The sequence below is a fragment of the Cygnus olor genome, chromosome 1 (assembly GCF_009769625.2).
Source record: "Cygnus olor isolate bCygOlo1 chromosome 1, bCygOlo1.pri.v2, whole genome shotgun sequence".
NCBI classification, from domain to species: domain Eukaryota; kingdom Metazoa; phylum Chordata; class Aves; order Anseriformes; family Anatidae; genus Cygnus; species Cygnus olor.
The window spans coordinates 194,454,497-194,468,080 of record NC_049169.1 but is presented as its reverse complement, the minus strand read 5'-3'; the positions used below and the strand labels follow the sequence as shown (position 1 = coordinate 194,468,080).

The 13,584-nt window shown below is 41.2% G+C and overlaps 1 protein-coding gene across 1 annotated transcript; it reads right to left on the bottom strand.

Moving 5' to 3' along the window:
• Positions 1 to 4,870: 4,870 nt before the first annotated feature.
• Positions 4,871 to 11,535, bottom strand: LOC121063586 (stromelysin-1-like). The gene is made up of 10 exons (XM_040544158.1): positions 11,381 to 11,535; positions 10,999 to 11,243; positions 10,382 to 10,530; positions 10,147 to 10,278; positions 9,108 to 9,269; positions 8,352 to 8,562; positions 7,070 to 7,203; positions 6,363 to 6,522; positions 5,391 to 5,494; positions 4,871 to 5,203 (listed from the first exon to the last, which is right to left on the bottom strand). Exons 1-10 carry the CDS (start codon positions 11,483 to 11,485, stop codon positions 5,094 to 5,096), a joined length of 1,512 nt encoding a protein of 503 aa, XP_040400092.1. The 5' UTR covers positions 11,486 to 11,535; the 3' UTR covers positions 4,871 to 5,093.
• Between the last annotated feature and the right edge of the window lie 2,049 nt (positions 11,536 to 13,584).

Here is a 13,584-nt window from a genome sequence, read left to right as displayed (position 1 = left end):
TGTGCTTATATAGTTCTGTTAGGTGTCTCACATTGAGTGGGTGAGATGAATCTGTAACTTCTGTGCAGTGTTCTCCTATGCAGTTAACACACCCACAATATCACTTGTAGAACTAGCTTCTAGCTATTTCACTATAGCTTTCCAACATTTTTCTCTTCCCATACAAAACACAATTTTTAATCAAGTGTTGAATGTGTCTGTGTGTGTACAGTGTCTCCATGGGTCTAGAAGAAAGAAGTAACTTTCCAACCTGTAGGATTTGGTAAATTTTCCTCACTCATCTTTCTTTCTAATGGAAGGGCCATTAGAGAAGACAGAAACAATCAAGCAGGGTATTGATGAAACTTATACAGTTTTCTCATTAGCAGCTTTCTCAAATACTCACTATTCTCACTGTTCACCATTGCCCTCAAGAGATCAATCACCTCCTCAGGCATCTTGCAACTACCTAGAATATGTTTTATGAACAACATTCCTCAGCAATCTCCTCTGAAGCTGTCTTTTGACAAGACTTCATCCAGAAGTAGTGCAAGATGTAATGACAATCTCATGTTCTGGCTTAAAGAAGCGAGTGTGAAAATTGTTATGTTCTCTTCCTTTTGACCCTTAAAAGAGCCTGGATAATCTCTTAAGATTGTCCTTATCTTTCCCTCTTCCAGAGTCAGTCTTCTGCCTTGGATGGTTCTGAGCAGCCTCAGCCTACGCTACTGCTGAGCAGTGCTTAACTCAGTGTCTTCAGCCTGGCTGTGCCTCAAACACTGTGCAGCCCCCAAAATATCATATAGCTGATGAAGATGAGTGTGGGACCAACTTCTGGTTTTTATTTTACAGTCATCTGTCTCCATCACTGTAATGCTGATTCACCAGAAGGGCTCCTCTTGTGCTGGTCAGCTTGCACACAGGTTACCCTGCCTCTCCAGTGATGAGTATCCAGTGCCTCCTTGCAGCTTAATTCGTCTTCATTTTCTCCATGCTTGTAGCAGTGCTGTCTGTCTCTGTGAGTGGAGACTTGCTTTGTACAGAAAACCTGACAGGGAAGATCTTAAATCTCAGACACAGAAAACAGCATTAGACATATATTTAGACATATATTAGACATCTCCTCCGCAACTACAACAACAGTCTTGAAAATCTGGCCAGGAAGAGGAAATGCAGTTCTGCCATGGGAAGATCCTTCTCATAACATCTCCAAAGATTTCCGTGTGACACAATTTTTTCCCTTCCCAAAAAGCAACATATGACACTACACCTAGTGGGATTAAACCAGTTTTCCAACCATAGACTGAGTGCTTGTGAATGAACAGCTTTATATTTTGTCTGGAGTCCACTGCTTTGCTGTAGCATTTACAAGTGTCTGGTATATGCAGCTGAAGTGCCAGGAGAGCAGACGCTCCCTAGATTGTTTTTGCCACCTGTTGTGATATTTTTGTGTCAGCACACACTGTTACAAGCTCACACAGCTAATATCCTTTAAAGACCCTATAAAGCTGTCAATTAAGCCAGTAAGAAGTTTTGGAATATGTTTTGAAGTGCAAGAGAATAGAGTGTGTCTGGAACAACAGCTGTGCAATGAAGAATTTGAGAAGTGGTGTTTTTATGTATCTATTTTTGCAGACCCGGTCTCAGACTCCAGGGGAAGTCCATATTCTTAGAGAATGAATTCTTGAAATTATGTCTATGGGCAAATTTCACCCACTGGTATCCAAGAGACCTTTAATTCCAACAACCATTTATGAGTTATAATGAAATCATAGCAACAAGAAATTTTCACTTGCTCACCAAGTGTGGATAGGCAGCTCCAGAGCTCCTGTTTCTAAAACAATCTGAATTACTTATTATTATATCATTTGCCAGGAATTTCCTTGCTTTTCCCAAACCAAAATAAGATTCTTTATTTGCCAAAATTTAAGACTTTAACAAAATGGAAATACAGATGGAAAATCCACGGTTAATAATACTCAGCAGTCCCTCTGTCAGGGTAAAAACCATGACATGTTGTCTTGCATTTATGGTCCAGATCAGACCAAAACACAGTAAACTTTCTGGATTACCCTTCACTGCCAAGCAAATAACATTCTTTTTTTTTTTTTTTTTTTTTTTTTTTTTCCAGATACTAGCAGTTTAAGCTAATTAACACCTGGAAGTGGGAGACAGCATTTTAATTTCAGGTAGCTGTCTTATTGAGGTGATAACTAAGAAAAAGTACCAGTCTTGTGTTAAAGAAATAAGTTTTTAACATTACATTATATTATATTATATTAATCATATTTATTATACATTTATTTTAATGGTAATGGTGAGTCATCATTAACATCATCAATGTTCTGCCTCTCTATTGCTGAAATGTTCTTTTTGATTCCTCTTGCAATACTTCCACCACTCAACAAACAAGGCCTAAAGGCCTGATTTTCGCAGGTAGCCTTGACGTAGAAGCAGGTATCTAGTTAGGATATAAAAGTGTGTAGGCACTTTTAAAATCAAAGGAATTTAACTCCACTCTTAATGTATAAGGAGCATTCACAAGTGCCCTGCCTCACCCTGGAGGCATCTTTTGTCGTTGGACTGAGTTTCTTCGGTATAGGCTGTGTACACAGCACAAACTATTGAGAAAGATATCGGGAGATGTTGAGGCAACACCAGCGTTACCGTGTTTCTGCCCTGCCTGGATTTCTGCCAGGTGAGCTCACCCACTTGTCAGCCCATGACTTCAGCCTGGTACACCACAGCCTTTGTGGTAATGCTGAGCCACTCAGTCCCTACAGGACTTCTAAACCAGTCTGAGATTCACAGCTTAGTTTCTCTCCTGCCTTGGTTTAGGGCAAGGTCCTATTTTAGCGAAGCTCAGCTAGCAACCCACAAAGCTTACACAAGGAACAGAACATGTCAGACAAGAGGTTTTGAACAGTGGGAACTGGAAGACTGTCTTCATCAGTCATTCCCATCCATTCTCACTGCCTTTTCTGGTTCTACTAGAGAAAGAGGAACAGTTAAGAGGAGTCGGCTTCCTCATAAAATCACATCATCAGAGCAGTGTTATAGGAGATGGGATCAAATCCTTTCAAGGAGCAGATGGACAACAGCCAAGCTTTCTTACAGCCCAAGGGGTATATTAGTCATTGACATATTTCTCCCCAGCAACATGTCTGTTTTGAAAAAGCAGAGCTTAGAGCTATATTTAACCAAAGCACCTATCATGGCTGCCCCTCAGCTACTGTGCTGGTGCCCTAAGTGTCATCCTTAAGACTCTAGATCCTCTCAAATCTCCTGGCCAGGCTGGCGCCCCACGAGTGAGCCTGGTGCCCAACCACGTGTATGCCTGCAGAGCAAGTGCAGTTGGGTCACATCTCTGCGGCCTACGCTCCAGGCTGACTTGTGGGGTGCCAGCCAAGCCCAGAAGCTGTGGGGATGGGTTAATGCAGCCATTTCCCCAGCTTCACCACCTCAAGTCCAGCCAGCTCTGAGTCAGGCTGTGCACTTGGCGCCAGCAAGGCCTTGAACAGTGAGGATGAGCCTTAGGCGTGGTGATCTCAGGAGCAGGGGAATCCCTCACACAAAGGCAGTGCTGAGCATCTTGCTGCAGTTCAAGATATTTTCAGAAACCTGGCCCTGAATTTCAGGTGATATTGGTCTGCCCCAAGTTTTCAGATCCTCAACGACGGTAAATTGAGAGAGCTCAATGCTTCACCAAGCTGGTCTCTGAATAGCACTTTTATTGATGCCTTTCCTCAGCAAGCTGGATTTTCACAACCCTCAGCTACTGGTGCAGAGAAATCAGGTTGATCTGAAGGCTCTTTACCCCACATAGCCTTGGGACAAGAAGGGACAATGTCATAGCTCTGTGCTGGCTTCTGGCTGGAGGATTGAACAGCCCAGCACCTCTCTAGTTTGGACTAGCGGAGGGAGGGTCATGAGTCTTTCTGCTGACTGAGGAAAAGTGAGTAAAGCTGCAGTCTGGCTTTTCACTGCTTTGCATGTACACACACTGCAAAGGGATCACAGTACGTGTTCATGTGGGTTAGTGGCATGGCTTTGCCAAGGGAGCACGTCATGACATGATGGGCCAGGTAGTGGGGCAGATTATGAGGAGGTTCACACTGCAACCCAAACAAGATGGACAGAGGAAGTGTGTGTGCTTTTGTTTGTGTCTTGCCACTCTTCCTCTAGAGGAGTCATCTCCAGTGGTTACATGAAAATCCTGTTTTTTTCTTATCACTTTGACTTGTTTGCTGTGGGACTTGTCAGTGGTTCCTGTCCAGCATTGTGAGCTGGACAGTCAGCCCTGATGTCATTCCCACGACACATGTTCACAATTCAGCGTGGGTGATCTCCTGACTCCCTGGTGATTACCCTGTGACTGTACTTCCATTGCATCCCATTCTGCCTGCATGCTGTCTCTATCCCCAAACTGACTCTTCTCTCCAGTTGCTCTTGTCCTGCCATACCAACCTCCTAACTCTGCCCACCAAAACCACCTCACAGAGGCACCAAAACATGTGTCCTCTCTGGACATTGCCATGTTCCCCTTTTACCAACAGGGATACATCCTCTTTCCCAATGCCATGGGGTCAAGGCAGGTGAGGACACAGCTACCATAAACCTTCCCAATGCTACCATATGGGATCTCCTTCTGTAGCATCTGTTTCTACTTTTTCCCACAACTTCCCTTAGTGTCTTTCTTTCCCCCTCTGTTTCTCAGGTCTTTTCTCATTGCCACTCTAGACTGCTCAACTGCCTCTGATTCTCTTTAACTTCCCTGCACAGCACTGCTAAAAACATTGCAGGGGTCCTGGCATTACTGAGGCTTGCATGCAGTTCTACCTTGTACCTTGACACCACAGGACTAAACCAAAATACACAAATGCCACTATTCTCCAGCAAAATACCTTTATTACTCAAAAACAATTTGATTAATAAATAGTTGGAAAAAATAAATTAAAACTGTACATTAAGTTTTACATTATTAGGATTTTAAATTAGGTATTTCAAAGCCCGTCATTTCAGAATCAGACGCACAGTAACAGCTGAATGATGTTGTCTATAGTCAAGGAACATGAAAAAACATTTCTGGTGCAAATGCAGCCCTGTACCATCATTTAATACTTCTCGCAATCAAACCAGCTGTTGCTCTTCATTACACGGACAAGTTTCTTGGTCTTGATGTCAAGCTCATACTGGTTTGATCCATGGAAAAAGTAGAAATGTCCTAGAATTAGATGGACACAACAATAGCAAATTAATATTTAAGTTCAGCATACATATTGACATATACTTGATATTTTCTTTGGTGATTAAAAAAATCATTTCAACACACATATTTGAAACATATACTTTTTGTTTGTATTAGCTGGTGGTCTTCTATTTTGTTCTTAATTACATTTAAATGTATTTACCATTTTTCTGAAGGGCAGCATCAACAGTGTGGCCAATTCCTTGGAAGTCAGCTGCTATTTTTCTTGGATATCCCATTTCCATTGACTGGGTATTTTCATCAAAACTGAATAAAGAAATTAATGAAAACAAGAAACAAGCATGTGATGTCAATGTTGAAACCAGGTGGAAATTTTACTAAATAAGCCTACTGAAAACCCAGTAACTATGAGCTGTATAGAGAACTCAGTGAACTCTATAAATCCTGCCTGTGTGAATATTCACATCTTTACTGGCCTATGCAAGGCTGTTTTCAGAACATTAGACTAAATAGTTCAACTCTGTTCCCTGAGATTGATAATAGGTCTGGGCAGGGTTCTTACTGAGTAATAAACTTAAGCATAGAGTAAATAGTTCTTCAAATTGATTATTTCAATTTGACAGTATTCAACCTAAAAAGTGACTCCATGAGTGGAATGTAAAGTTCTGGTGTATTAACACTGTTACAAGATAATATTATTACAATTCAATTATTAGGGTTGATAATACTGTTTAGCAGAACTGTTTCTTTAAGAAATCAATATTTTGATCTCTTTCCATAGCTTTCTTAATAGATTCTTCACTTAAACATTTCAGAGACCTGCCCCTTAACAACTACAGAATTGGTGCATGATATGATGACAAAGTCTACTCACATTGGTTTTTTGTACTATTTCTTGTACTAATTTCATGTAATACTGCTTTATGACAACTACACAAAGCTCATTTGCTTGTGTCTCTTAATCACAAACTGGTAATAGCGAATGGATGTCTATCTTTTTCTTTACAAATTTTTTTTGCTACAAAAGAGTTGAGTAATTGCCTCTGAGTTTCAGATTTATATTGGCTAGGAAGGCTGACAAGAGGCCACAAATTTACTGTATAAATTCTAATATAACTTCACTTTTTAAAAGCTATTTTGATTCTCTGCTACACAAGAGAGAAATTGGCCTTACCTCCAGTACTTGTTGCCTACAAAGAAATAGGTCTTCTTGGTATTTTGGTCATGAACAGCTGCATCTATTTTCCTGACACTTCTGGGAAAACCTAGGTTCTGAATAGGCTTGGGGAATCCTGCCTCTATATTGTAGCCACTGACAGCCCAGTACTGGTTGTCTGTTGAGAAAAACAGAAAATATTAGCAGGGATTCCCAAAGAAGCTGAACTCCTTTTTTATCAAAGTCCCAGAGTTTTCTGTGTAATAAATGCATCCAAGTAGCACAGAAGTCCATCTGAGAACATGTCTTTTTAGGACACACACAATTTTGAATATTTCAGAGACTGGATATCGGATTTTCCATTTTTAATGCTCAGTATGGTATTATAAAATGCAATAGCTAAAAGTCAGCATGTTTTTTAGGTGTGCTTGGCATCTTTTAAAATGCATCTGAATAGCAATGCATTCAATGAATTTTGTGACAGCTTTGATCTCTCTCACTAACAAGAGTAACATCATATTGTGCAGGACTGCCATGAAGCAACATTAACTAATGATATTAAGAGCATTTTGAAAGTGAAAATGGGTTTAAATATTAAGAATATATGTTGTTATTATATCACTTCCATTATGATTACATCACATACACAAGTATAGGCAAGCTAGCAGTACTACCATTACTTCACTTATTCATGAAAAGGACTGATGGAAATATAAGAGAAATACCTTTAAAAAAAGTCACTCGATCCTTCTTGTCAATCTCATAAGCAGCATCAAAGCCAGCTGCCAGTGATGGCCAGAATGTGGAGATGGTGTCATGCTCTATCTCTGAGAAGTAGGGACTTTTACGCCAGACGTAGCTGATAGAAATGAAAACAGCCAAGTTTCATTGTTCCGATTTCACTAGGAGATCAGTGGCACAGAAATGTACTTAAAAATCCCATGTCTGATGCTGAAGACAGTCCTCCCTATAGGGCAAAGCCATCACCCCTTTTGGGATGCAGCGCTATACTTTGCCCTGCTCTCACATAGATATTTGTCCCTTACTTCTGCTTGCACTGATGTCACAGAATGGTTGAGGTTGGAAGAGACCTCCAGAGGTCACGTTGTCCAATACCCCATGTGCAAGCAGGACCACCTAGAGCCTCTTGCCCTGTGGACTGCTCCACTGACACCTTGATGGCTTGCCCATCAAAGTGTGATGCCTGTGGTAGTGCTGACCATTGAAGCTTTGTCTTCACCATGTCCCATATGGGCCAGCACAGCTTTGTTCTTAACTTCAATTTGCTTACAAATACTCACTAGACATTCTTGAATAATATGTCAAAACCCAAAATAAGGAGGAATTGCTTCTTGTTCCCCTTCCCTGAAAAGTTTTTAAGGTACAATACTTCATTACATGCTTTAGGAGGGGAATCAGACCCACTTCATCAAAAGGAGTTTGTTCAACCGAAACACAATTGCCCACCCAAGAAGTGGGTGAAATGCTGGGCCTGACATGCTGTCCTCTTTCTCCAGGGTGAGAATGTACCACCTTGTTACAGTACTCAGTGTCAGAACATACCCAAAAAACACCTCTAATGGCAGTGCTTATCTACAGGCTGTACTAGGCACTGGCTCAGTGTGGGCCCCTAGGTCAGAAAACCACTAAAGTCATCAGCAGCACTTTCCACAGCTCCATGACCCAGATGTGGGTTGGTGTGATAAAGCTGTGGCTGCATATGAAGCAGCTGCAGGCTGAGGAGTGATGCTGGGATTATTCAGTCTTGCGCAATTGTAACAGACCTGGGTGATGATGGATGATGGCTTAAAACATTTTACTCACCTGTCAGTAAACCATGTTACTCAGCTCTTGCTGGGCTAGTACAAATTTGCAAAGTTGCCTTAGTACTTTCAGAAAGAAATATCTTCCTTTGTAACCAAGGGAAGATAAATTCCTTGAATTGAACTTTATGTTTTACCTTTGTGAGTCTCGGAAGAAGGTATTGCTAGAAAAGAAATCACTTACCTGTCTTTGAAGAACAGTATTTCCCCACGAAGAGTAGTGATAGCATCAAAAGTTAAATGAGGGTCACAGTCCGCTGGTCTTTTTGAGGGTGTCATTTCTGTTGGTTCTTCCCGGGGTGACATTTCTGTTGGTACTTCTGTAGGTGTCATTTCAGTTGGTTCTTGTGGGGGAAGCACTTCTGTTGGAATTGCAGGAGACTCCCTGGGGGGTCCTTTGGGAAACAGATAAACGTGGATTTAAAAGGTGAATTAGGGTTTCATGTTGCAGAGCTTCAGGATGTATCCTACTGACCCAAATGTATAGGTTCTTTAAGGTTAAAGATATTAGACTTAAAAATATTAACCTGTTAAAATATTCTCATATGGTTTTACCTTGACAAGCTGTTGCTCTCTCAAAATGTATGTGCTCAGGAGTTAATGTAGAGCAAACACAATTTCCTAATGGCAGTTGTGCACGTTTGCCCTTTTGTGGAAGGTAAGATAGTTTAATACTACAGTTACATGCTGTTCCTCCAGTAGCGTTAGAGAAAAGCTCTTGGACTTTTTGATTTAGTGGCACGGACACAGCCCACAGATTCCATTTTGCAGCTGTTGACTTTTAGCCACAAAGAAACTGAGCGATTTACCCAAAATAATATCAAGAAATTAAATCTCAGCATCCTTCCTATAGTACTAAGGTTAGTACTTTTCAGCTGTTGAATAAAATTTGTTATAAATGCTTATCTACTGCCCAATAAAAATGATACTTTTTGCTTACCATAGAGGGCCTGAATGCCATCAATATCATCCTGAGGAAGTCTGAAGTTTCTTGTATCCTTGGCCATATATATAGGATACATCAAGGCACCGAAGACATTGGAATGGCCAAGACCCAGTGAGTGGCCCAATTCGTGAGCAGCAACAAGAAATAAGTTGTATCCTAAAACAAAATTCCAGCACAGAGAACAAGCACTAAACAAGTGTTCTTGCATGGCAGTGAGATACAGTTTTCATCTTCTCATTCATGACATATCGTTCATGGCGTTAACAACACAGCAAAATTTAACTATGTCTGGGGTAAGAGGTTCTCTGGCATCCTAGAAAAGAAATGAGTTTCCAGGGGAACCAATCTGGGAACACTGCTCATGCTGCAGAAATTTTCCTGCCAACAAAGAATCAAAGATTCTTTAATGTTAATATAGACTGAAAATTGGATGAGGACATTTTAATCATCTGGTCACGTTTCAAATATCATAAATGACATGGAACTCATCTGATAACTACTTCAGAAAGACCATTATCATGTAAGCTCTGATATCATCCCCGGACATTGCTGGACACCAGAAAACCTCACTATTATCAACAAATTCAAGACCTTTTTGTTTTTCTTTTTTCTTTTCCTTTGCAGAATTTTAAGATTTCCATCATTTTAAATAATTTTATTTAAAAAAAGGGGAGGGGGAGGGGCAAGAGCTCACTATTACAACTTTTGGGTCATTACCTGATGGCCCAAATTCCCTGCCTTACAATGTCATGATTACCCAATAGCTGGTTCATACTAAACTCATTTGCTTCATTAAAGCTGCAATTGCAGTCTGTGGCTTATCTTCAGGGGATTATCATGACTGCAGCCCAGATCAGAATACGTAGAATCATTGTACTTTGTACTAAATTATGTACATTGTACTAAATTATGCTGACACTTTACACCTCAGCAAATACTGGAATTACTGACATAGTGTCTGTGACTTCACTGTGTCTTCAAGACAAATGCTGTCTAATAAAAAAAAGACAAAACAATTTTTAAGGTTACTTGCCATTATAGGTGGTAAATTTGGTCCAGTTTTCATCTTCATCAAAATGAGCATCTCCTCCTATCCCATTGCTGGGGGGATAGGCATGAGCCAGAGTTCCTCCTGGACCATCAAAGGAATAGAAATCACCATGATCTAAAAAAAAAAAAAAAAAAAAAAAAAAAACAAGAGACACTTTTCATCAGCTCTGTAGGAAAAAGTGACAAATACTTATTCCTAGGACAGGAGGTCCCCTTACATCCAGCAGCAAAGGAGATCATTATGTCTGCATCACCACTGTAGGTCCTGGTGAATCTCAAAGGGGTGACACTGCTCCAGAGCTCGAAGGCTTTTGCAATTGCTTCGTCCACATCAGCTTGCAGCATGTCTGGAGTGTAGTTCAATATCCTGTAAAACAAGACAAAAGGAACTAAGAACAAGCAGATCACAAGTGGCTAAGGCACAGAGTATGGAGGTCAAATGTTTTAATCGCTGGTTGTTATTATTTATAGGTCTGGTTGCTTATTTTCTAGTTATCTGCTTACATAATAGAGGAAGTTTTTGAAGGTATCATCTTTTTCAGAAATCCTAACATAGATATTCTCAGTTGTAACCCTCCTATCCACTGATTATGTTATTTAGTATGCTTTTAACAAACTGATGTAGACTGCTGTTCTGGTCTTTTTTATCACTGTTCGGAAACCTAAAGCAAAAGGTCTGAATGCTCACCACACTCTTGGCCCTGTCATCCTGAATGGGGTTTTTGTGAGGATACATACAGGAGCAAATAGTAAAGAACCTGCTGGCATCACTTCTGCCTGGCAGCCACAAAGCTTCCCAGTGGTGTACAGAGAAACATGCTTTAATATGTATTACCGATATGTTATATGTTCTTTCTTCCACCTAGGGTTCCGTGGGAAGGTGCTGTATGAACGGACGTCTGGTATCCCACATCTGGGCTGCTTCATCATGTCCAGTGTCTTGGGATTCAGCTCCCCGGTCACCTCCAGCCCAAAGAATGATTGCATTTCTCGGATTTTGTCAGCCATGTGATCGAGGTTCTTTGATTTAAAGAGAGAGTGTTTCTCTTCTTTAAAATCATAAAAGTTTTCCAGATATTTCTGATAGGGAAGGAAAAGCAACAATTTAGAGCATAAATATTTCTTTTCAAAGCAAGAGCATTGTTAGTAAAATATTCTTCACCACTATATTAATTTTCTCAATAAATTGTTCTCTATATTTTGTCTATAGTCTTTACCTGAGCAAACTGCATATCTTCTTTTTCCTTTTCTGGAGCCACGGGGAAAGCATAAGAGCATGCAATATGCAGTAACCCAAGGAAAGCAAGGATCTTCATTTTCATCTTTGCCTCTCTGTCCTATGAGCCCTTATAGAAGACCTCTCAATCACTTCTGTCCAAAGCTCACTAGTGTTTCTCTATTTATATCAGTTGCCTGCTTGCTAAAGTCAACAGCTGCATGACTCAGTTAATAACATCCTCTGATTTCCCACAGAAACACGGAAAACAGATTTAGTTTTAGAAGCAGGCTAACACATGACCGTTTACCTTCCCCGAAAACCCCTGATTTTGCAATCATATTACTGGACATTATTCTTTTTTCCCTTCACTCCTAAAACCCAACAATATTTCAAACTTGTGAGTATCTAACTTTATAATTGGTCACCTAGAAAAAATCACCTCATTTTTTAGAGGTGCTAAAGGGACCTGGCTCTTTGCGAGGGACAACAGTCTGTAATTCATTGTAGCATATGAACGGAGACTTCCAGAAACTGGCCTCACCTTTCTTAGCGTGGCACCTGTGCAGGACCTCAGCATGTCAGGGATGATCCCCTTCCGTTAGCCCATCTTTTCCTGAAAATGTTAGTGATATAACCAATTATACAAATGATCCATTTATTTCTCCTCTTGAACAGCCCTAACATCTCAGCACAGCTACAGCTATATTGCTGCCTGACCCATGTAATCACAGACTTGTGGCCATGTCCCCTTGTTCTCCCATACTCATCCCAGGCAACCCACACACCACAGTGCAAGGGTTTCAGTAGAGAAGCCCAGATCATACACCATGGTCTACATCAGCCAAGGGCATTTTCACAGCTAAAAAAGATATGGTGGAAATTGCCCTAGAGACTGCCTGGTAGGGAGTTTTCAGAGAACCTTTCTAATACATCCCCAAAATTGGGTGGAAGATGATAAGGTTTTTGCTTGTAGATTCCTAGTTCTCAAATTTGCCAGAAGTCCTACTTTAAGTTCCCAATCCTTTTCTGAATGTGGTGCATTACACTTTGTGCAGATGCTGCAGAAAAAACATCACACAGTTCCGTCTTTCTTGCTGGTCATTTTTGAGACATCCATCTTTTGAAGCAGAATTCTCCTGTGTTGACTTTGTATCCAAATGTAAGTACAAAAGGAAAAAAAATATGAGCTAAAAATAGTCTACTTGTTTTTGAACATGAGAAAAAGAAGGAAAATAAACCTCTTTGCCAGTGAAAGCAAATTTATTGGAAGCTTCAAAAAACAACCCTGGCACCACAGCAGCTGAGCTCGGCAGTCTGCGAGGTGGCCTGGGGAAAGGGCATGGCCTCCTTCCAAAGGCAACTGGAGCTGCACTGCCCAACTGGAGAAAGTCACACTGCATGCCTGACCCGGGTCACAGCCCAGGTCCCTGAACTGCTGAGTCAGGTGGCACCGATGTTTGTGTCTAAGACTGCAGTGGGATGTGGACGGCTCTGCCAATAGCTCACCGCTGCTCTTAAGGAGTGCTCCTGCCCCTTCCATCGTGGCCAGCATTCCTGCTCCTTCCCTGTGCTCTCCAATATCAAGTGCACCCTCAGGGAACTGAATCAAAGGGCTGCAGTTACAGAAAAGTATGTATCCCAGAAAAACAATCCCTGACTGTTTTCTTCTGAGGTTAGCAAACTGCACTGGCTCTCTGTGGTGTGAAAAGAGCAAAAAAGCTCAAAAGAGAAGGAGGGGTGGGCCGGCACAGATAGGGATGGGGAAGCAGGGAGGCAGCCAGGCGTGAGGCTGGGATGCCGGGGCCTCTCCTTTTGGCATCAGCAAGGTAAAAGATTGTCTCAGTCATGGGACAGCACCCCAAATTACATTTGTAGCATACAGTGTATGTATTCCTGTGAAGGAATTCAGATGTGAAGCTGAATTTTAAATACTGTGTTTGTATCTGTTTGCACCTAGCAGAAGCAGTTAGCATATGGAAGTTATCCTCTATGCTTTCAGCTGCATGTTTTGTTAACACCCTGCTTGTTGTGTCCAGGCGGATCTGGAATGAAGCAGTCAGAGCAATGAGATGCAGCACAACAACTTGGCAAACACTTTACCAAGCCCTTTTTATTGTTTAGGAGACTACAGCTTCTCATTGACTTTTGTACGTCTGCCGATAGGTTTGTTACAGCTCCTCTGTAGCTGCTGAGTTGTCTCTG